At 45.1% G+C, this 24,887-nt stretch overlaps 1 protein-coding gene across 1 annotated transcript in view; it reads right to left on the bottom strand.

Annotated features, from left to right (window-relative positions):
- acsl6 (acyl-CoA synthetase long chain family member 6) overlaps nt 1-24,887 on the bottom strand; it is a gene marked incomplete at both ends in the record, with an annotated part of 30,738 nt that overhangs the window by 4,683 nt on the left and 1,168 nt on the right. The window contains 10 exons of the mRNA XM_083910061.1: nt 8,309-8,386; nt 8,520-8,593; nt 10,448-10,499; nt 10,613-10,645; nt 11,044-11,222; nt 11,653-11,752; nt 11,875-11,976; nt 12,929-12,993; nt 13,456-13,570; nt 13,959-14,179. Of these exons, the coding sequence (XP_083766187.1) occupies nt 8,309-8,386; nt 8,520-8,593; nt 10,448-10,499; nt 10,613-10,645; nt 11,044-11,222; nt 11,653-11,752; nt 11,875-11,976; nt 12,929-12,993; nt 13,456-13,570; nt 13,959-14,179 (1,019 nt within the window). The remainder of the gene's footprint in view (nt 1-8,308; nt 8,387-8,519; nt 8,594-10,447; nt 10,500-10,612; nt 10,646-11,043; nt 11,223-11,652; nt 11,753-11,874; nt 11,977-12,928; nt 12,994-13,455; nt 13,571-13,958; nt 14,180-24,887) is intronic.

Raw genomic sequence — 24,887 nt, 5'->3', positions numbered from 1 at the left:
GTACAGCATCTTTTGATTCCCATGTTATTTAGGAAACAAAGTTGATGATTTAATATTTAATAGAAACATATCTGGATACAGCTTCCAAATCAAAGTAAAGCAAAATATTAAAAGCTCTCAACATAAAAGTATTAGTGCATAGAGAGGACGCATGGAGGTATGGAGAGTGGTGATGGCGATAAAACGGACATAAATGGAGAATAAATTGAGCTTTAATAGTCTCATTCACTAGCAAATGATGTCAATTTTGAATCATTTGTGTTCCCATTTAGAGGAAAACAGACATTAACGCGCAGCACGTGAATTTCCTCTTGCTGAAAAGTCAATGTCGCAAATCTCCAGGTTTCAAAATGGGAGTTCTATTTCATCCTTACTGACCGCCAGAGGCGGTGCTTTAGCACTGGATGTCTCCATCTTGCGCATGCGCAGGTCGAGTGTTTATACCAACAAAGTCACCCATGACCCCTGATGACGCCGGCTAGCCTATATCTTCCGGTGACATCAGAGGATCTGTTCCTTTTCATCTTCTCGCTTTGCAGGTAGACGCATGTCAGCGAACTCTAGCTGAATTAAAGCGTTCATTGCCGCTCCGTCGCTGGTAGCCTTGTGACAATCTGTCGGAGCTGCGAGCTGCTCGCCCTCCAAGGGCTGCGACGAGCGGAGACGGGAGGTTCGTCGCGGTTCGCCGTGAACACCCCGTAATAGAAGTTGGATCAGCCAACGCTACAACTGGCTGAGTATACCAGGCGTCTTTCGCCTCCTTTGAGAATATGTCTTCTCTGTAAAATAAGTCGGTGAAGGCGTTGTGCGCTCTCTCCCGACATTTCCGTGTGTTAATTACGGGCGCTAGCGGTTAGCATTGCCTGCTCGACCTAGCGTCTGTATAATCGGTACACAGCTGATAGTACCCGCTTTGTTGCGGTCATATGTTGGTGAAGAAAGTGCATCTGTACTACTATATCTGTGAGTAATTGTACAACTTGTACCGTTTTTTATCTGTACTTTTCCATGTTATGAAGACAGCATTGCTTTAAGACACAGAGTCTGTGTAATCGCTACACAATTGGTCGTACCCGCCTTTCGTTGTAGTTGTATGTCGGTGAAGCCCCGACACCCGTACTATGCTGTATCTATGAGTAACAGTACAACGTGTACTGCCTCTCTCCTTTTTTACTGTCATGTGTCGGTGCAGACAGCGTGTGTGCTCTCTCTTCGACATTTGTGATTTAATTACAGGCACTAGTGTCAGCACTGCTACTTAATCTAGTGTCTGCATAATCTGTACATTATACATGTCAGTGAAGCCAGTGTACTCGCTCCCTCTCCTGACATCTGTACTACTGTTATCCGTGAGTAACTGTACAGTGTGTACCGTTTCTCGCTTTGTTTTTTCATTTCATGTGTTGGTAAAGACAGCGTGTCCGCTCTCTCTCCCGACATTGGGTTGTTGCGCTGGCGGTCAACATTGCTCGCTTGACCTAGCGTCTGCATAATCGCTACACCGCTGCTCGTACCCACCTCCAGTTGTAGCTTCATATGTCGGTGAAGCCAGCGTACTCACTCCCTCCTGACATCTGTATTTCTGCTATATCCTTAGAAGCTTGACCTAGAGGCTGTGTAATCGGTACACAGCTGGTTGTACCCGGCCCACCTTTCGTGGTGGTTGTATGTTTGTGAAGCCAGCGTACTCGCTCCCTCTTCCAACTTTGTACTCCTGCTGTATCTATGAGTAACTGTACGGTGTGTACTGTCTCTCTTTTTTACTCTCCTGTGTCGGTGAAGACAGCGTGTGCGCTCTCTCTCCCGACATTTGTGATTTTAGTTACAGGCGCTAGTGTCAGCACTGCTTGCTTGACCTTGCGTATGTGTAATCGGTACATTATACATATGTCAGTGAAACCAGTGTATTCGCTCCCTCTCCTGACATCTGTACTACAGTTATCTGGGAGTAACTGTACAGTGAGTACTGCTTTTGCTTTGGGTTTTTACTGTGTTGATGATGATGATACACCGTTGGCTGTACTCTTCATTCTAGTCCCCTGTAGTAAGCAGACGTGTTCCACTAAGGCTAACTGCATTGGATACCTGTTTGTGAAGGCAGTGTGTTCGCTCCCTTTCCCATCGCAGGTGTATACTACTACCTCTAGTAACAGCCATATCTTGAGCTGTGTTGCTAGGCGGGATGGTTGTATTTGGCGCAGCAAGCCAACCTTTTGCTGGTGAAGGCAGTGCTCTCGCTCCCACTCCCAGCATAGGCAGGTGCTGTTGCCCTCCAGTTAGCAGAAGTGTGAAGAGCCCACTAAGGCTAACTGTACTTGTCTGTGCGACACCTGTTGGTGAAGGCAGTGCGCTCGCTCCCTCTCCCATCACAGGTGTATGCTACTAAACGTCAGTAACAGCCACATCTCGAGCTGCGTCTGCTCGGTGGCGACAGTCTGTATTGGCGCAGCAAGCTGGCCTTTGCCGGTGAAGGCAGTGTTCTCGCTCCCGCTCCCAGCATAGGCGGATGCTGGTGCCCTCATAGTTAGTGTGAAGAACCACTAATCCTAACTGTATTCGGCTGTGCGACACCTGTTGGCGAAGGCAGTGTGCTCGCTCCCTCTCCCATCACAGGTGTATACTACTTACCGTCAGTAACAGCCACATCGAGCTGTGTCTGCTCGGTGGTGACAGTCTGTACTGGCGCAGCAAGCTGACCTTTGCTGGTGATGGCAGTGTTCTCGCTCCCGCTCCCAGCATAGGCGGACGCCGTTGGCCTCATAGTTAGTGTGAAGAACCACTTACCCTAACTACGGCCGTGCGACACCTGTTGGTGAAGGCAGTGTTCTCGCTCCCTCTCCCAGCATCTGTTGCTTCTCCCACTCTACAGCCGCCGACTGGCACCATGCTTGGTGACCACTCCTGTGCGACCTGTATGGCCTCCCTGCAGCCGGAGGACGGTCATGATAGGTGCCCTCCGTGCCTTGGCCTCGAACACCTGAGGGAGGGGCTGTCGGAGGATCCGTGCATGAACTGCAGCTTCATGCCCAGGGCAGTGCGGGTTGCCAGACTGGCTGAGGAACACCTGCTGGGTCATGTTCCGGAACCGGACCAGCTGACCCCAGCCCAGCGACTGCCACCAGCACAGCCTAATCGACCTCGGCTGCAGAGGCTGTGGGCGCCCCCTCTGGGAAGAGGGTCGAGGAGTCTAAACTGGCCTCCAGGGGGGACCAGCTGACTGAGGAGTTAAACTAGATGAAGACCCTCTTCATAGCCGCCCAGTTCTGGGATCGGTGCAGTGGACGCAGGTTTTTCCGCTTCCCCGCTGCCACGGTCGAACCGGAGGAAGATGTACTCTCCGTGGCGGCTTCAGCCACCGAGTTCACCAACAATGGGGCCAATGTGGTTCCCCAAGGTGCTGCCTCACACACCCTTGGGGTGAGCTCCCGCTCCCCAGCCAGCAGTGGCGGGTATAACTTCATGGGTGCCACCATTCGCATGGCCCCACAGGCTCAGCCGGCTCCCGCCAGTGCCTCTTCAGGCGTGAACCAGCCCAGCTCCCCCACTGTTTTGACTCGCCGCCAGTGGCTAGCTCAGGGGAGATTCAGTGGCTGATTATCGGCTTCTTTTTTCCAGCAGCAGCTCAGCTACTGGACTGTTTTCACCACAGGCCCTTAGGTGATTCCACCTTAACCCCACAAGTACAAATTTCAGTTCCGACACCCCCAACCTACAGCCTGGTCAAATGACCATTATACGCGACCCGGCAGAAAAAAACCCTGTCACCATGGGGTTCTACTCAACTTACTTTCTCATGGAAAAGAAAGACGATGGACTCCGCCCTATCACTCAACTTGAGGGGACAACAGGTTCCTAAAGTTCATGAAGTTCCACATGCTCAGTAATGCAGTGGTTCTGCGTACTGGCTTTTACAGGGGAATGGTTTACCTCTTATTCTTGAAGGACGCGTACTTTCACGTCCCCATAGCACCAGGCATTTTCTGCAGCCTGCTCTCAGGGCCGCCATTATCAGTCCAGGGTGCTCACTGCTCCCGTTCGGCCTCTCCCTTCACCACTGGTGCTGGCCAGGTGTGTGGCAGCAGCCCTCTCCCCCCTGCAGTCGCGGGGCATGAACATCCTCAGAGTGATTTTCACAATGAGCTGCCTGGTTCCCTCTCAGAGTACACTTTTCTAGGGGGGTGACTCCGGATGCTGTTGCCATGAGGGCCTGTCCATCACTTCGGCGTGTGGACGACATCCTCCTCCTCCTTCTCCTCTTCAGAAGGGCCGCTGCTTGCGCTACACCCAGTATATGCGCCTCTTAGGCAAGCTAACAGCTGCTGCCACTGTGGCTCCCTTAGGCCCGCTGCCACTACGCCCCCTTCAGAGGTGGCCGAACAGTTTTACACTTGTATGCCAAGTGGCACCAGCACAGGAAGCTTAGGCATCACAACGATGCCTCCTTGGCCTCCTGCCTCCTCGGCCTGCTCTGGCCCCACGGAGGGTGAGATGGTTTCTTCTTCAGGGCACGCCCATGGGCACCATTACATCCTTTCGGGAGACTGTCACACAGATGTATCCCTCACAGCTACGGGCAGTGCACATGGCACTGCAGCTTTTTCTTCAGTTCCTTCAGTAGAGGCATGTGCTAGTACGGTCAGACAATGTCTCAACCGTCTCTCTCTGACATAATTGCACACACTCTGATGTAGAGGTGGTATTTAATATCTGGGATGTTTTTTCGGCAGGGCAGAGGGGGATCTCTTTGCCACAGAGGAGTCGACGACCCACTGCCCCCCTCTGGTTCTCCTTGACAGAGAAGGCCAGCCCTTCTCAGCCGCGAGGATGCTCTCGCACACGATCGCCCAGAAGCTCTTATCTATGCCTTCCCACAGAGCCGCTGATTCCTCAAACACTGCAGAGGGTCCTCCAGCAGGGCCACAACCTGCTACTGGTGGCCCCCTTTTCTGGCCAGGGATGACATGTTTTCCTCTGCTGCACAGGCTCTGCTGCAGCTCATCGCGGCGTCTCCCAGACAGGTTGGATCTCCTGTCTCAGTTAGGGGGCCAGGTCTGGCATCCTGACCCTCATTGCCTCCAGCTCTGGGTCGGCCACTGCAGGGCACGACCTCCGGGCAGAGTGTTCAGACACAGCCCAATGTACCACACTGAAAACTATGGAGCTTTCTACCCAAATGCAGTATGTGAACAGGTGTAAACTGTCTGCCTGGTGTTCCGACGGGGGCGAGGGCCCCGTCTACTATACAACTACAACAATTCTGTAGTTCCTACAGCCACTCCCGAATGGCGGACGGGAGGGCTTATGTGGCGGGCTTTTCCTCTCGACACACTCAAGTTGATGACAACACCGTGGAGTGCCACAGACTCGTGTCCTTTTCCTTAAAGGAAAGCCTCAAGGCTACAACTACCAAGGGTACAGAGAATTCTGGCTTGGGGTCTGCCCCGGTGCTGCCCCCCCCCTTGAGTTGAAGACTGCCTTTCTCCTCACCATCACTTAGTAAGGAGTGCTGAGGAGCTACATGCTCTCTCTGTGAGGGACTCATGTCTGAGGTCGAACTCAGACTCAGATGGCTCAGGGGTCACTCTGTGGCCAAATACGGGCTTTTCCTCCTCAGGTTCTGTCATCGTCAAACCTTAATCCTGGCACAGTTTATCCTCCCAGCAGGGGAGGAAAGGTCATGACGGCCGTGCCCTGTCCAGACCTTAAGAGTCTATATAACTTCGACCGCGAGCTTGAGACGGTCAGAACAGCTGTTTCTCTACTACGGCGTACTAATAAGGCCGTGCTCCCTCCGAACAGTGACTCTCACACAGAATTATGGACATCATCACTCAGGTGTACAAACACGGTGGTTATCCCCTGCCATCCGGGGGAGGTGCCACTCTACTAGGGCTGTCACTACATCATGGGCGGCTCTGCGCGGCGTGCCCCTGGTGGGCATCACCAGCTACCCTCTCCAGATTCTATAGGGTGAATGTGCCGCCTCTACCTTTACTCTCACTGAGGTACGTACTGGCATTCCTCGTGACTTTGTTGTTATGGTCATCCAGTGCTAAAGCACCGCCTCTGGCGGTCAGTAAGGATGAAATAGAACGAAAGTTACGTATGTAACTACGGTTCTATGAATCCTGGATGACCGCCAGAGCGTTCTGTCACTCGGAATCCTCGTGGTTTCGCGAGAAGATTCTGCAGGAACAGATCCTCTGATGTCACCGGAAGATATAGGCTAGCCGGCGTCATCAGGGGTCATGGGTGACTTTGTTGGTATAAACACTCGACCTGCGCATGCGCAAGATGGAGACATCCAGTGCTAAAGCACCGCCTCTGGCGGTCATCCAGGATTCATAGAACCGTAGTTACATACGTAACTTTCGTTCACATTCTTATGGGGTGACGTCTCAACCAGCTGCCACTTACATAATATACAACGTTTTAAGTGAACATATGTAACTGCTAAGGTAGACTACAGATTGGTGAATAAACCTTGTAGCACACATATACAGTTAGTGTATCATAAAAAACTGCTCAATGTTCTTCATGAATCTCCCTTTTCCTGCAACTGAGGGAAACAGAGGGAAGGTTTGTCCTTTGAGCTGAGCTGATAGTGACTCCTGACAGATTTATAAGCAACATCTGGAAACTCTCACACATGATCTGACCTATGGAACACCCCAAAGGAGGGACGAACACACACTAACACTAACATGCACCACAAAATACCTATGTTCACCAGTTAATCAATGCAAAACAACAGAAGGTTATAGGATTATCATAAAAAAGGTGTTATAATTACATAACATTTCATAATACATAGCATAAACACTGCATAACAGGTTAATATATCATATTATGTAACTATATACTCTTTCCTTCTTGCTTCTCTGATTATATTAATGAAAATATGCACATTTCCTCTCATCTTTGCTCTTTTCTTAATCATTATGCACTCTGCAGCCTGACCTTGGAATGTCAGTTTCATGCAGTGGAGAAGAGAAGGAATATTTCACACTGATAAGGTAGATACAGAAAAGTAAAAAAAAAACACTGTGCAGTAAATCAAAACATTCAAGGACGAGCACATGTTGTACTTCATCACTGTTCCTGATACTCTACATCAGCACGGTGGTTGATTCTGCTGCAGATTTAGCCGCAACTTTAAAGACTTTTGGTGATTCCAATACAAAGTGGCATGAGGAGGGTTTTCAGATTGTTTCACATTGTGACACTTTTACCAGCCGTCTTTGTTGTCAGCTGTGTGAAAAAGTGCAGTAAATGTGTCACTCCTTATGTCTCTAGTCTAAAGCTGTCTGAGGACACATAGAGAGACACGGTCTATCACCTTTCCTCCTCCTCCTGTGACTGAGATAAGATTGAACATTGTTGTCGTTGCTGCTCAGTGACACAGGTTAATGTAAAAGACCTGATGTGACCTACAGGCATGCACCCAGTCTTGTATGAAGCACCTTAAAGGGATACTCGAGTAAAAAGTACTCAAGTATCTTAAGAGAAAATGACTTAGAAGTCATGCTTTAGTCATAATATTACTTAAGTAAAAAGTCTTAAAGTATATGACATGTATTGCACTTACGTGTCAAAAGTAGTTTTCTGATATAAAATGTACTTGTTTTAGAAGATGATTAACCCCATGTTGCAGCGCATGAACAGGTAAAAAACTATTGTGTAAGACAAGAAAAGCTCTACCAACTGCAGTAAAAGTTGCTAGAAATATAAATAACAGAAGTACAGATATGTGAATTGTGTACTCCTTGCTTTCAGCTTCACTGGCTCTTATTGATTGACTTGGTGTCTGACGGCTAAAAGTTGCATTTGTTGTCAACATTTAGTCCAAACTCACATGAAAAGATTGACAAGTGTTGGCTAAAACACTCCTGAAAATGCTCCTTTAGCTCACAAATGTGTAAGAAGAGATTTGATTCTTAAGCTGCTTCAATTCAGGTAAGCTGAGTTTTCACAGGAAATGAAACGAGTGCCCGCAGTAAATATGTTATCAGGATCCGACTGAAGGTCATCTGAATGTGTGTGTGTGTGTGTGTGTGCTGTAAGAAACAATGTAACATGCACACATCAGTGGCTATAACAGGCAGACGTGACATTCACCCCTTGAGAGTTGGAAACAAACTCGGAACAGGAAAGGCAGAGGTGGATATAGTATCTCCCTTCATTCCTTTAACACCCACCCAATCATGCTACTGCCCACTGCTACTATCTTAACAGCAATAAAAATCATAAACGGATGCTCTGAATGTTCTATTTTTAAGTTTCTTTTGGGGGGGGGGGGCTCAATTACCTCGATGAGTCGCTCGAACATGTGAGCCAGTGGCAGGAAGGAAATGAGGCAATCGTCTTGGTTTGGGAAAATGACTTTCTGCAGGAAAAAAAAAGAGAACAATGGCTCTGAAATTATTATTATTTATTTTTTTTATGGCACATCAATTAAATGAAAAGGAGAAGCTACAAAGGATTTAAAAAAAACTGTGCTGTGCAAAGGTTCCCCTTACATCTGTGACCTTGAGGAAGCCTGAGAAATCAGCGACCACGTTCCCATGGGTGAGCATGACTCCCTTTGGATTTCCTGTAAAGGCAGACACGTTAGAGAAGTGAAATTCTCCCCTCATCTTTCCAAAACCTGCACTCACGTCTGGCTGACAAAGAGGAAATCTGACCTTCAGAGACACACGAAGAATCAGCTCAACTTACAATGAAGTTTAAACTGACACACCTGTGTAAGTGGCATTCATTCAGTACGTTTTTTAAGTGTTAGTGGCTCTTTCAAATGTGGTTATTTCCTCTCAATTATCCGTCCCTAAATCACGATTTCCATTCGTCAAAAATCTATTTAATAATACTAATACTGGACTGAGATCGTGTTGATATTATGTGACCAAAAACTGTTTACTGTATGCCACTTGATTTCTGCGGCAAAGGCCTGTTACGTAAAAGTGTGTGAAGCCGCCGTCATCTGACTCACACAGATGTGACCCTTTTTAGATTTGGAGCTGCTGAGTAAATCCTGTGTAATGTGACCATTGTGTGTTTGTGGGCGGCAGCAGCAGCAGCAGCAGCAGCAGCAGCAGCAGCAGCAGCAGCAGCAGCAGCAGCAGCAGCAGCAGCAGCAGCAGCAGCTGCATGTCTCACTCAGTGACAGCAGGGGGCAGCGTTTGCAGCAAACCAATGGAGCACGAGGCAGCAGCAGCTGAGACTGAAAGCTGACACCGGTGTGTCCTCACATGACCTGCTTTTTGGTTTCCTTGTTTGTTGGCTTGTTGGGTCATACTTCACATTGACAAATGTGCTGCCACCAAACATGACAGAACAAGCCGGGGGAATCTTTTTTAAAACTATAAGGTCGCTTCATACTGAACTTCCTGTCTATTCTTTTACAGTAAGGATGACATTTCCAGGAATTGTACAGGAGACACTCTGGTAATGAACTAAACTGTGCACAAACTTAAGTATTTCTGTGGCACACATGCCCTCATGAAACAGTGAATGCTTTGAAGAGTATGCACACATTATTTGCTCCATTCAATGTCTGCTTTTACATCTCCATATTGTCTTTATTATTTATTATATTTAATGTCACCGTGCTTTATAAATAGTCACTTATTTAAAGATATGTCTTGTGCAGCATATACAGTGGACTCTGAACACGGTGTCACAGACTCGACCTGGCACTGCTGTCCTTCAGTGAGTCATAAAGGCTCAGTATTAAAAAAAACAAAAAAAACAATAAGAAGGTGACTTAGGTACAACAATATCAAAGTACGCTGCAACTGTCTGCGAGCTAAATAAAGCAACAGAAGTCATAAATCACGCTGCACTGTAAAAAAGGCAAATAATGACACTGCACTGGCCTGAAAAGGAGTTTTACTGAAGAGTTTATGTCTAGAATAACTTTATTGTCCACCCATCAGCTCACAAAACTTAAAATATGTAATCAAATCGACATGTGAATGGTGTATTGAACTGCTTGACCTGCCCCACATGTTTAGCAGCTTCTACTTAACACAGAACAGAGTCGCTGATATCATCATGCAACACTCTGTAGTGTGTGACAGTAGATCAGGAGGACGGACTCATTTTTACTTGATCACCAAAGATAAAACACACCCACAGGCAACAGATCCCACTTGTAGAGTGATTACGATTTATATTAAGTACGAAATCACATCCAGATTCGCACTTAAACACGGGAAAACTTAACGGAAACCTGCGTTACTTGCAGCCAAAGTGTGCGTGTGTTACTGGATTATTGGACTAAAATATAAAAAAGTTACCTGAAACTGTATTTTGAGACACAATTAAATTATAAAACTTTTATACTCTTTGACAAAGGTATATAAATATAAATATGTATATATTCTCAGTACCGGCCACAAATAAAACAAAAGCATAAAGTATAATTCACAGTGTATGCCTTAATTACCTGTGGTTCCACTGGTGAAACATACAATGGACAGGTCGTCTGGTGCCGGCGGCTGTGGAGAAGAGATAAGAAAAGAACATGCTGTAATTAGCTCCCCTTCTTTTGGCTTCTTTAAATGTTGTGCTGCATTTACAGAGCGTTGACGTCACGAGAATGGGCACTCACTATAGGTTTTCTGTGGTGTTCTCTGCCCAGAGCCTGTAAAGAAAGGTAAAGAATAAAGATTGGTCACATTTAGTATGAGTTTTGTAGACCAAATTGTCATCATCTAGTGACCGAGGGCAACACGTGAGTGATAATGGAGAATAAACTCGAGAAATACATGTATAAAAACACTGTTAAGGCCTGCATTTGTGCAGCAGCAGCATTTACAACAAGTCAGCTGAATTATTCTAAACTGGGCGTCTGTCATGTGATCATCATCACAGAAAAATTACAGTTACGCTCAAGTGACTCAACACAGCACTATCTGAGCTCTCCAGCTACACGCAACGAGTCATATTTAGACGTCATCTGTAAGGGGCTTTTACAGCAGCCAGAATTGGGAATGACAGTTTCAAAGGTGTTTTAATTCTGTGACTAAATGTGTGTCCCACCTCTACTTCGTGTAAGGCCTGCACGTGGACGCTGCAGTCCTTGCCGTGCTCCAGCAGGGCCGAGTCAAAGGCGTCCATGAGGATGATTCGCCGCAGGCCCGGAGTCTCCTTGCGCTCCACGTTGTCTATGAGCACCTGCGCCTTCTCGGCTTTGTCGCAGATGACCGTGGAGATGTCGGCTGCAACGAGACAAGCACACAAGAGCACACACGCTCCCTTGTGTGATTATTGGCCAAAAAAAAGAAGAAAAGAAGAAAAAACAAAACAAAGACAAAACAGTGTTCAAATGAAATATCGGATAAGGATTGTTCTCGTTGTTGTTGTGGCTTTTGTGACATTTAATGCACGTGATGTAAGGAAAAGGAGTTCCTCAGTGTTTGATGATACTGTGGAGAACATGGGAGATCCATAGGTTTCATAAGGAGTTTCATGCAAACTTTTTCCAGATTATATTATCTTTAAATAAGAAATCGACACAACCAGGCTCAGTTTCATTATTAAGTTATGTTTTGCTGCAGCGTTCGTGGTTTATTCTTTAAATCAGGTGAGGATTATTTGCTGTAGTTACACCTCAAACTCTTGACAGTGCATGTGTGTGTGTGTTCTCACCAGTATTGATGATGAACCGTATGGCATCTGCACCCAGAGTGTCATAAAGGGGAACCACCACCATGGAGTAGGTGTAGCAAGCAAGCTCTGAGATGATCCACTGTAATCATACACAGGTTAGGGGGGTTAAGAGTTTGTAAATCAGCCTTTAATGAATTTTCTTTTATACGTTTGAAGAGAAATAATACAAATATGTTGAATAAAACGAGGAACGAGAGTCACCTCTGGTCTGTTCTGGGCAAACACTCCTATAAACTGGCTGTCGTTGGGCTGGCAGCCTTGGTGCAGCAGGCCTGAGCCCAGATGCTCAGCGCGGGCTGTCACCTACAACAACACACACACACACACACACATTCTTCCTGACTGAGTCCATAAACAGGTCCAGACCTTACATGCTTTTCCTGGGAAAAAAGTCCAACAAGCCCACCACCCACTGTGTCTTGTAAAAAGGAAAACAAAATATTCGTCACATTACTACATCCTCATATTTTGCTTCAGTCTGACAGGAGATGTGTTCTTACTCACACATCCAAATCTAATTAAAATTCCCTGACAACTACACCATCACATTATGTCAGTTTATCTCCATTGTTCTGAAATTCACTGGAAGCTGCCATAATGATCCCTTCAAGACATCAGACTCATACGCCCACAACAGATTTCCAAACACATGAGTGAGTCATGCTGGATTCTCTTCGTGCCAGCAGCCTCTGCTACATAAACTCGTTTGGATCCTGGTTACGTTCAATTGTTCAATTAGGGCTTGAGCCATGAATGGCAGGGGCCAAAATGAAGTAACCTATTGTTAATCCTTCAGATTATTATTATATCCGTGGATTTGCGGGGGTTAACATGCATAAAAACTCAGGTCTGGCGAAAATGAAATATTGGCATCGTTCCCGGACATGTGCGTTGCTCAAGGCCTCTACAGCAAAACTGAGTTCCAAGGAATTTCCTGAACCCTTGTGGGAAGATGTTATAGACCGAGACGAACACAAAAGTCGACCGTAACCATCGCCTCAACGCAACAGGAAGTCGGCCATTTTGGATTTGGTTTCAAAAGTGAGGTCAGGGACGCTTGCATGGGAGACGCTTGCACCAAGGTTGCAAACCACACAATAAGAGACAATTTTAAAAAGCTTTGTTTCTATCCTAGGAAGCACATCATCTCTCCTCCTCTTCTTCTTCTACAGTTAAGTCTTTTTTTTCCCACATGAACTGCACCCGTTGTCCGTAGAAGACAGAGATAAGAGGACGTCCTCTGAGCGGCACTGACCTCTTTGTACGAGATCCATTTGTAAGGCTGGTTCGGGAGTCGTGAGCCTAAACAAGGTCCATCACCTGTTAAGAGACACAGAGAGACAGGCTTTAGTGTCAAAGACAGGAAACAGTGAACAAACTGACAGGAAATGCAAAAGATTTTAACGACAGACTCGTGACTTTAGTGTAAAAACTACATTAAAATAAAGTTTACGCTGTTAAAACCATATAATAAAAGTTGAATGCCAAACAAAATTATCTTTAATGACAGTATTCCCTCACTGAACTGTAAAAGGCACTGTACATTTGGATGTTCGCCAACTGAAATGATCGAGTCACCAAAAAAGACACATAATGTGTCACTAAGCATTCAGCCAAGGTTTGTACATTTACATTTAAAGACACAACAGTACAGTAATAATCATTATCTCTGAATGTGATTTATAAACGAAGATGAATGAGTGAGTTCAGAAGATGTTTGACTTGGTCATTTAGTCATACTGGTATTTACTCTTGCACGTCGTATTTTATTATTTTACACACCAGATATGTGGAGGCCTCTCTGGAAAACTTCGTACATGGTCCTGGCGTCGTCGTGGTAATGAGTCAGCAGCTTGGACCTGTCGCCCATCATGGACCGGCGACCTCCGTCTTCATGCTGATGTACAGGAAACAAGACAGAGAGAGAACATAATGAATACAACTACCTATATAATAATGTTCCTTTCTGAAAATAAATAATAATCCAACTATTTTGTCCACTAAGAATATTATACAGTAGCTTCTGGAGTGAATAAAGGTCTGCAACATGGAACCTGGAGCCACAGGTGTGTGTCTCTGTATGTGTGTGAACCTGCGTCACTACCTTTAAAAAGACGTTGCCAACAACAACAAAGCCAGAAAATTAGTTTGTCATAACACACTGTCAGCCTCGTCTGCCGTTGGAAATGTGAAAAAACCTTAACCCTATAAGACCTGCCAGAGTTTTAACGGAATCAAAGTATGATTTCACTCTTGACCGAGCCCCTAACAGTGCTCCGTCTTACCGGCACCTCCTCAGACTGGTGCAGGAGGCTGCAGGGTGGCGTGATGGGGCGGGGCCTGGTGGCCAGCCAGTAAGCCAGCACGGCGGTCAGCGCGCCGATGCCCACCAGCGTGGACGTGGGCAACGAGTGGAAGAAGCGGCCGATGTCGTCCATCTCTGGTATCCTCAGGCCGCTCATCATCTCCTGGGCCTGCATCTTCTCCATCAGGGTGGAACTCAGCTCTGTGGGAAACAACGGACGAATCATTGATTCTGGATTTCTTACAGAACTTTTGTCTTAACCGTCATTTATCCGGCATACCAGCGGTAAAGCTGATAGAGCAGATTATTTATCCATTAATTGAGGAATCGTTTGGTCCATAAAATGTCAGAAAATGTCTTTGTTTTGTCCACAAACAAAAATTATTCACTTTTGATGATTTCTTTGTTATATTGGAGCATAGAAATGACGAAAATATTCACATGTAAGAAGCTGAAACAATGAGAAATCTTGTTTTAATCATGATAAAAGCTTCAAACTGATTCATAATTGTGTAATTGTTTAATCTCTCACCAGGGGAATGATTTAATACATGGCCTAAATCCACTAATGTCTAAAATAGCACAAGCGTGTGTCCTGTTGAGCTGTAAATGTATAACACTGAAACCATAAAAGCCCGTCTAGTCAGTGGTCGTCCACTTCCCCCCCAAAAAAAGCCTCCTCTTGACACTGTTGCAATGTAGCAAAAAGGATTAAACTGACTAACATTAATGATGGGAAAAGAAACTGTGAAACGGTCCAACGGTTTCACTTCCACAACCGGTTTGTTTGTCTTTATCCTTTTTTTCCATCTCACTAAAATTCAACTCGTGATGCCAAAGCCACAGTCAATCATCACAAACCTGTGCGAGGTTTCATGTCAGACATCATCGAGCACACACACACACACACACACACACACACACACACACACACACACACACACGCTTCACCACATGACTGCGAGGATTTGAGGGCAAAGGAAGTGGCGGAGGAGCGACTTCCTCATACTGTGTGTGAACGCTGCCGACACACAGTTACATACGCACACTTCTCATGCTTAGTGTCTCACAAACTTTGAGTGCTTTTCTTCAAAAAGATAAGTCGTGGGGGAAGAGATCTTTGTCTCCTGCAAGCACACACACACGCTGTGATGAAGGGGAGGGAGGACGACTGAAGATGGGTTTCCTTCCCTCCCTAAGGAAATGAGTCAGAGACAGCAAACACCTGATCTCACACACACATGGCCTTGAGGCAACTGTTGCAGCCTGTGGTCAGTCAGAATCACACACACACACACACACACACACACATGCATGCACACACACTGTACACACAAAGTAGCATTGAAGAAAGAGTGCATGTACTCAAAATAAAATTGAGGGTATGAAAGAGGAAGTCAGTGTTTCTGCAGCCTCAGATGTGTGTGTGTGTGTGTGTGTGTGTGTGTGTGTGTGTGTGTGTGCATGCGTGCGTGTGTGTTCAGAGCAAACAAAAATGTTCATGCATCTAAACTAAAAAAAGAAAAGAAGAGACAAGAAACTGCCTCCAAGGGATTATGATTAAAACTATGAATTAAAACGAGAGTTACGGATGTAACTAAGGTTCTATGAATTCTGGATGACCGCCAGAGACGGTATGAAATACCTGGATATCCATCACGCGCATGCGCAGATCGAGACATAATATCAACAAAGTCACGTGACCTGGGTGACACAAGCGACCTGTATAAAGGAGGCTGGCACCCAGAGATCGTCTCCTACAGAATCTTCTCGTCAAGATTCCGAGTGACAACAAACTCTGGCGGTCATCCGGAATTCATAGAACCTTAGTTACATCCGTAACTCTCGTTCTATTTCATTCTTACTGACCGCCAGAGACGGTATGAAATACCTGGATGACCTGTACCAACAAAGTCATGAGGAATCCGCACTCACCGAAATTCAGTTGCAGACCGAAGGAACAGACAGGACAGCCGTCGCCACGGGATGGGGCGTGGCCACATTAACCCTGTAGAAGCGGGCAAAGGTGCAGGAAGAAGCCCACGCAGCTGCAGCACAGATGTCATTCAGTGGAACACCCTTCAAAGCAGCCCACGATGTGGAGACGCTTCTGGTCGAATGACACTTCACAGGAGGGATTTGAAGACCCTTAAGCTTGTAGGCATGAGAAATGGCATCAACAACCCAATGCGAGAGCCTCTGCTTAGACAAGGCACAGCCCTTCCTGTGCCCACCATGACACACAAATAGAGCGTCGGATTTACGAAATCCAGCCGAAACCTCTATGTACTGTCTCAGAGCTCGAACAGGACAGAGTAAGTTGGAATCAGAATGTAGACCACCCGCCCCTGACTCTGGGGCAAAGGCTGTCAAACTGAGAGGCTGGTTGACATGAAAAGCAGAAAGCCTCTTTGGGAGGAAAGAGGGGTTTGGCCACATGGTAAACCCCGATCCATCAGAACCCCAACACAAACAGCCCGCAGTAATGGACAGGGCATGAAGCTCACCAACCCGCTTTGCAGATGTAATGGCAAGAAGAAAAGCAGTCTTAACAGACAGCCACCTGAGATCAGCATGTTCCAGGGGCTCAAATGGAGGAGAACACAGGGCTTCCAGGACGACCAACAATCCCATGAAGGCACCCGAACGACATGTGGAGGGCGTAACCGGAGTGCACCCTTCAAGAACCTGTTCACAAGAACATGTGAGCCCACCGATCGACCATCCACATGGGCATGTCGAGCCGAGATAGCAGCCACATATACCTTTATAGTAGAGACAGAGAGCCCTCTATCTAACAACGTTTGCATGTACCTAAGCAGTACAGGCACAGAACAACGCTCTGGGTTCACATTCTGATTGCCACACCAAACAGAAAAGAGTTTCCACCTGTTGGCGTACAGCAGTCTAGTCGAGGACGCACGAGCATTGGTTATGGTCTCGACAACAGCTTGATCACATGAATCTAGCAATGAGTCCGGCCCTTCAGGGGCCAAACATGCAGCTGGAGATGCCCCGGGTGAGGATGCCAAATGCTCCCGCCCAACTGTGACAGAAGATCCTGCCTCATTGGAAGAGGCCAGGGCTCCCCGTCGAGGAGCTGACGGATGAGAGGAAACCATATCCTGCCTGGCCAGTAGGGAGCTACCAGCAACACAACGTAATTGCTCCTGACTATCCTGTGAAGAGTCAGCATGAGTAGTGGGATTGGAGGGAAGGCATACAGGAGGCAGTCTGGCCAGGAGTGTGCCAGGGCATCCTGCCCCAATGGACTGGTCGGTTCTGAGAGGGAGAACCACAGTGGGCAGTGAGTCGATGCTTCTGAGGCAAACAGGTCGACACCTGCTCTTCCGAACCTCTCCTACACCATCTGAACCACCGTGAGGTTCAGTCTCCACTCCCCTGGAGAGGGCTTTTGTGGAGACAACATGTCCGCAGCTGTGTTCTGTACCCCTGGCAAATGCATTGCTCTGAGGCTCGCAAGGCGAGGTGAGGCCCATTGAAGGAGGCTCTGAGCCTCCCGTAGGGAATGATTGGATCTGGTTCCCCCTTGGTGGTTCACATGGTAAACCGTCGAGGTGTTGTCCGACCGGACAAGGACATGCCTCCCTTCCAAAAAAGGGAAGAGAACACTCGGTTACGGACAAGCAAATAAATAACAGCAACAATCACTCTCCACGTACCGTGGGTAGCGTATCTAGCCCGCGACGCGGCCGTGAGAGAGGCTAGGGCACCTACACAAGACCGGGCAACAGCCGCTAGTAAAAAATTTCGCAGAAACCGCAGAGCTAAAACACCGCTCTGACAAATCAACAACGTAACAACAGATCAGGAACACTCGGTTACGGACAATAAATCATGCCCGCTGGCGAGGAAAATACTTACCTGGTGATCCGCACAGCGGGGATGAGAGCCGGCTACGCAGCGTCTGGAGGGCGAATCCGCAGCTCCAACCGTGAGGTTACGAGGCTACTGTCGTAGGTGACAAAACAATAGCAACGATCCGTGCGCTAAGGCGAGAAGATGAAAAGGACACGATCTCAGGGTGCCAGCCTCCTTTATACAGGTCGCTTGTGTCACCCAGGTCACGTGACTTTGTTGATATTATGTCTCGATCTGCGCATGCGCGTGATGGATATCCAGGTATTTCATACCCTCTCTAGTGGTCAGTAAGAATGAAATAGAATCTCATGTATTTACTAAAAATGTCATCGTTTGCTATTTCACGCCCTTCTTTCAAACCAACAGTTGTTTGTGTTTATAGTACGGACAATATTTTGTCTAATTTCTCCATATGCTATCAGACAATAAATATTTTTGGGCACTTTTTTGACCTTCTGGACCTTTCAGGATGCACATTTTGAAGTGTAAATAATTAATTCAAACCCCCCAACTTGTGTGTTTTCTTTAATACCTGATTAATACCTGCGGGGGAAATTGGGTAAAAACAGATTTATATCAGCACATGGAACAAAAAGTGCTTACTTCCTGTCGGACTCGGCTACAATTTTGGTAAATGGTGCTCTCTCCCAGTGATCACATGTTCTTACTACAAGTGGAGTTTCTCGATGACACACGCACACGCACGCACGCACACACACACCCACACACCCACACACACACAGTGACCTGCTGAACTGACACACGTTGACACATCGTAACACAATGACTGACATTATTCCCTCGATCTGTAACAAACCACTATTTGTGGTAATAAATACCTGGCAACCACAACATTACAGTAAAAACCAGCCACACGACTGACTACCTCTTTTTTTTTTTTTTTTTTACTTTTTTCCACTACACTGATCCTCTTTTTTCTGTCTTGTCCCCCTTCATATGAAGTAACTGGCAATCTCGACGGGGAATTAGAAACACTCAAGTGACGGGAAACTGACGATTACACTGATGAATAATAACAACTACTTAGTGGTTTTGGAATATCACCTAACTGCCTGTTAGCATTTGTTATATCAAAGCTCATTCTCCGGGATCAATTGTGCTGATGTTGTTAAGTCTTTTCAACTCAATTATGACTTTTTTATCTCAAAATTTCTACTTTTTATCTCATAATTATGGCTTTTCATCTCATATTAATGAATTTGATCTCATAATCTCATAATTATGACGTTTTAATCTCATAATTATGGCTTTTTATCTCATAATTATCACTTTTTATCTCATAATTATGAATTTTATCTCATAATCTCATTTTGTATCGCATTTTAGTAGTGATATAAAGTCACAAAAATTAGACCCTTTTTTCTTTCCTTTTTGTTCATAAAAACGAGCCAAGTGAACTTTGAACTGTGACGTCTTTCCCAAATTTCCCAAATTCAATCCGAGTTTAAACATTTTGAGTACTTTTTGCTCAGATGTGTTTATTTTAGTTGGTGAAAAGTAATTAATTAATCCTAATTCTGACCTCAGCCTCACTTTAAAACATGTCTTTGCCTTAAAGTGTAGTCATTTACGTTATAATGTGACCCCACAACACCAGGTACGTTGCAAAAGGGAATTAAATGAACAGACCCTATCACAGCTTCTATAATGTGATTTTCCATCAAAAAACACCTGGTTTGTCTTTAAAGTCAAACATTAGCTGTGACACTAATAGAGTGACTGTGGGTTATGAGTGATTTGAAAGGAGAAAAGGGAGAAACATTGATTGACGCTATAACCTACTGACACTGCTGCAGATCACAGGAATAGAGAAAGGGAGAGCAGCTGGTTACATACAAATAAAAGAGAATGGATGGATGTGTGAGGGCGGGGGAAAAGGGAGTGCCTGAGGCGGACGCAGTGGTAGTAACAACATTTACACTACGACTGCCACAGGGCTAAATATAGATATATAGATAAGCAGTTGAGTTGAACATTAAATCATTTACTAGTCAACTCTATATAATGTTATACTTTATTTTATTTGACTAATATTGAAAATGCTTCTAATATAAGGAGAAATCATATCATCTTATTTTAATTTTTAACATTTTGTTGCACAATTGAATGACTCGATGGCAAAAGTTGCTAAAGGTTGTGTTTTCTATGAAACATGTGCACGACAAGTCACAGATTATACATTTAATAATCCGATATGTAGTAGTAAATAATAAAATTATGTTTCTCTTGCTTTATTGTTTTTAAAAAATTATTTTTGGGCATAGAAAGTTTAGTGTCTTGGCCTAGATTTAAAATCCTAGCTGCTCTATGTGCTCTACCATATATACAGTATATAGGGCCTATAATACTTTAATAAAAAGGCTTTTTTATCCACAATAATCCACCAGGCGCACATGAAGACGAAGAATAAGATAGGAATCATCTAAAATCCATTCTTTCACTCATTTATAGTGAGTGTCGGAAGTGACGTATTTCCAGTTCTTTTAGGACCACACATGTCTTTACCATAGACTCTCTCGCTATAGTGAGAATGCACACAGACACACCCTTGCAATGCAAAAGATAGGAAAACTCTCTTAGGCGCACAATTCAGCGCCGAGTGGACTGGCCCAAATAACCGGATATAAACTACCACAAGTGTCAGTGTGGACACAGAGCTTCTACACAGCAGCTGAGACACATGATGACGTGAGTCCATCACGTCTTTATCAACCTTTGTGAACAGCAAGAGGCAACAACACTCCACTGCAATTAGTGCCACTCAATGTTCCCCTCATGCAAATACTTGCATTTCCATGGATGCAAAACCCCATTATTATTTTGCACAACATTCAAATCTCAACCAGGTGAGTCTGCACTGCAGCGGCAACAATCCTCTACATCTACTGATTCACACCAGTGAAGGAATTGGCTCATGCATGTAGTCAGTGCACGCTGGTGCAGACATGTTTGTACAGCACATCTCTCCTGAAGAGTCCTGAAATAGCCCTGACAGCAGCAGGCAGTGGTGGTTCGACACCTAATTGGCCTCCAAGAGAGATGCAAAGAAAAATCCAACTGCCTGCCATTATTTTCTCACTACTTTTATTCTGCGTTACCGCCCCCCTTTCTTTCTTTTAAATGTTATAATTCAAAACATAAAACACAACAGAGTTGAAGTGAATGCTCTGTTGAACAATAGCACGGCCTTCAAAATAAATACATACAGTATCTTTAGACTTAATATGATTTTCTTTGTTCAGATTCAACAGCCGTCATGAATTAAAGTCTGCTGATGATTAAGATAATGATAAAGATAGATAAAGATAATGAATAATAAACGTGCACAGAGAATTTAAGCTGCTTTTTCCACTATTTTAATATGTAAAAGCCTATTTACAGAGGCTATAATCGTGTACATGTACAATGTCTAATAAATTTACATTCAATTTGGACTGAAATTGTGGAATTTCAGTTCAAAATTAGCTTGGCTCATTTTCTAGGAATGAAAACAAAAGAAAAACAGGACAGTATAGTATGTATATGTGATATAAAATGAATCATATGATAAAGTGTAGTTGTTTCCTTCCACTTCTGCACTCTCCATCTTTTCCTATGTACGGTAAGCCCTATACTGTCCTATAGTAACCTAAGTAAACCACCCACCACCCTCGCTGCACATATGCAAACATGAGTGCACTGGTTCAGGTCTAAAAGTCCATCGCTGCAGTCGTCTACAAAGACTGTTGCTTCAGCTGCGACAGAAGACACAGCAGGGGCCGGTGACCTTTATCCACATGTGAGTGAACTCAAGGAGTTTGTGAAATTTGTGACGAGAACATCGCGCCATAAGAATCATTCCAATGTTCCTGCAGCATTTACAGCCTGGGCATTCATGGGGGGATGGGTCTCTTAAATTAATCTGTGCTTAAGTACAGAGGATTGTTAATGTGAGTAAAACTCTGTTAACGTGTCCTTAAACTCACAAATTAACAAATTAATCTTTAAGTCTCGTACTTGACCACAAGTTGTCTTACTACCCCAAACATACATTCAACTTCACACTCTCTGTTCAGTAAAAAAAAAAGCCTCTTTTTCTCTTTAGTATCTCCAGTGACACCATCTGTCATCTGATTATGATGTTTTCAAATGTAAATGAAGAGACAGGATCCGTATCATCGAAGGAAACCTGAGACGGCACACGTCTGTGAATGGGAACGACACAGAACGACGATGAATGGGAAATAATTATGAATGAAAACAACACACACACTAATACTGCACCTATTTCAACACTGTTATCATCTGTTAAAGAATATCCAGTCTGCATCTACATGAACAAGCAAGTCAGCTTTTTACAGCTTTGAATATCACATAAAAAGTGAAAGTTACTTGGTAAGATGCCGGTATTTGACCGACTATATATACACACGCAGTAATATTTCCACAAATAGCCGATTTGTCCCATCTCTATCACATCTTTGGAAAAGGAAAGGATATTTTATTGTTATACAATAAGAGGACACACAAATCTAACATGAATTATTTTTAATTTAAAGGCAAACCTTTACAAATTAAAGCGCTGACAAAATCAAATATGCAAACACACAATGTGTCAGTCAAAATGGGTCAAAGGCCACAAATGCTTGAACTTTCTCACTCTCTCAGGGACCTTAATTAACGCCAATTCACCTGTCCTTGTCATTCACTTAGGCCAACATTTTTTACTCAGTCATGGTAAAAGTGGCCTCTAGCCACCGTGGCTGTCACGACAACACGAGTAAAACAATTCAAATTCTGCTGCACTGCCTCTCCTGCACACAAGGACAATCACTCGATGCCGACATGAAGGTCGGCGCATGGAAGCACTACGGCAGACTTACTTCCTGTGACCTGAGAGGCTTAAAGTGTGGAGGAAGTGCATGTGCGGAACCTTAAGTCCCGCCCCATCAGCCCATAAGCCCCGCCCCATCAGCCCATCCGTGGACTGTCACGAATGATTAGAGCGTCCAGCGTCCGGGGGAAAGATTACAGCCTATTAGCACAGAGGCCACAGATGACCAGTAGTAGCCTCACTATACTGCTCTGCTCTCTATTTAAAGACACGCCCTGCTTTCTTTAATTCTCTACTCGCCTTTTCTCTTTTACACCTGAGCAATTTCATGCTTGAATATTTACTTTAGCATTAGCACAAGAGATAGCAATCAGAATATTAACTCATGCAAGGATGGTTAAGCTTAAGAAATAGAATTATTTAACTGACTCTTCTGCCTTTAGGAGACAATACCTTCTACTACAAACAAGCTACTGCTACTATCAACCGCAGAATAAATAAATAAGCACTGTAGGCAACTTGAGGGTGCGTAAAATCAAAAATGCAATGCTCAAGGGTAATTAAAGAGAGACATAAAGCGCATCAGATAAGTGTAATTGCACCAGGGAGAGGAGAGGAGGGGAGGGGTTAAAGCAGCTGTAGAATAGGTAGCGCTTAAAAAGGCGTGGGAGGCAGCAAGGTGTGTGTCTGTTTGTCTGTGTGTGTTTAGTGTGTGTGTGGTGTGTGTGTAGTATGTCAAGGGGGCCTCGGGTGGCGGATATCACATTACCCATGTGCAAAAACAGCGATTATCTTCCCATCACCGCTGCCAGATTAAAGCTGAGCCGAGCAAGACGAGGAGGAGGAGAAGAGGGAAAGCTTGTTTGGTCCTGACTGGCCACCGTATCACACCACCACCACCACCATTCACTCAGCTCGACAGACGCTCACCACACCCTCCCCTCCCCCGTCCACTCTCTCTTACACACACACACACACACACACACACACACACACACACACACACACACACACACACACACCCCCCCCCCCCCCCCCACACACACACTCTTCATGCTCATCTTCCACTCCCACACTACAAGACACAGATACTCAGACGCTGCTGTAACGACACGTTTTTGGACAGGAAATAAAACACTGTTTTGATGTTTTCACATTTACATGAGGCTGAGGAGACTGATCCCTGGTTTGATTTGACTACCAAAGTCACAGAGGTTCATCAACAACAACAACAGCATCTACTTTAACTGCTTCATTTTAAAAAGGGCACGTGAAAGAGTGAGAGAAAACATTACTTAGTGAACTCTACTTGGACGTGTGTGTGTGTGTGTGTGTGTGTGTGTGTGTGTGTGTGTGTGTGTGTGTGTGTGTGTGTGTGTGTGTGTGTGTGTGTGAGAGAGAGGCTCACAGACTATGTTTCAGCACTTTAGGCCAAGCCATTATTGCATCCAGCATCCCCACAATAAGGAACAGAATGTACTGAATGCTGATGCAGCACAGAGCCACTCTCTCTACGATGATGATGATGATGTGAGAGCAGAGCAGAGCACCCAGAGCCTGGCTGATATCATTGATTACACAGAGCGAGTGTACACGTATATACAGTCAGGAGTTAGGGAGAATGACTCAGAGGCAAATAATGAATCATCTGGTCTGCACCATAATAACTGCCTATTAAATCAGCATCGGTTTGCTGTTTTATTAATAAAGGAGCCGAGTGAAGCGACCACAATCTCCACAACAGGCCATTTCTGGGTTTTTATATATTTTCCACTCCCAACAATTGGTTTTAAACAATTTTGTGACAGGGCTTGAGCGCGTAATTAAATATGCAACACCTGCAACCTTGTAACTGCAAATGTTAATATTAATGAACCAACTAAACCAACCCCCCACAGCTGCTAGTGGCTGTTTGTCACTAAGAAACCATGCAGCGTGGCAGCAGCTGCTGTATATATCTACACTTAACAACCACATTATTCCACAGGATATACCTTAAGTGCTTATTTGAGTTATTCTTGCATTTCTTTGATCATGAGCTGTCACTCACTCACTGACAGCACAAACTAAGTGAATTAAAATCCTCATTCTGATCCTCACTTGGATCTCCAGCCTGTGATTGGTTGATTAGATATTGGTAAATTCACACAAGCAATGAAACCATGGCCTACTCACAGTCTCAGCCTCTTGCTT

This window comes from Microchirus variegatus (assembly GCF_963457635.1).
Source record: "Microchirus variegatus genome assembly, chromosome: 2".
NCBI classification, from domain to species: Eukaryota; Metazoa; Chordata; class Actinopteri; order Pleuronectiformes; family Soleidae; genus Microchirus; species Microchirus variegatus.
The sequence above is the reverse complement of the archived record's forward strand: the minus strand, read 5'-3'. Positions and strand labels throughout refer to the sequence as shown.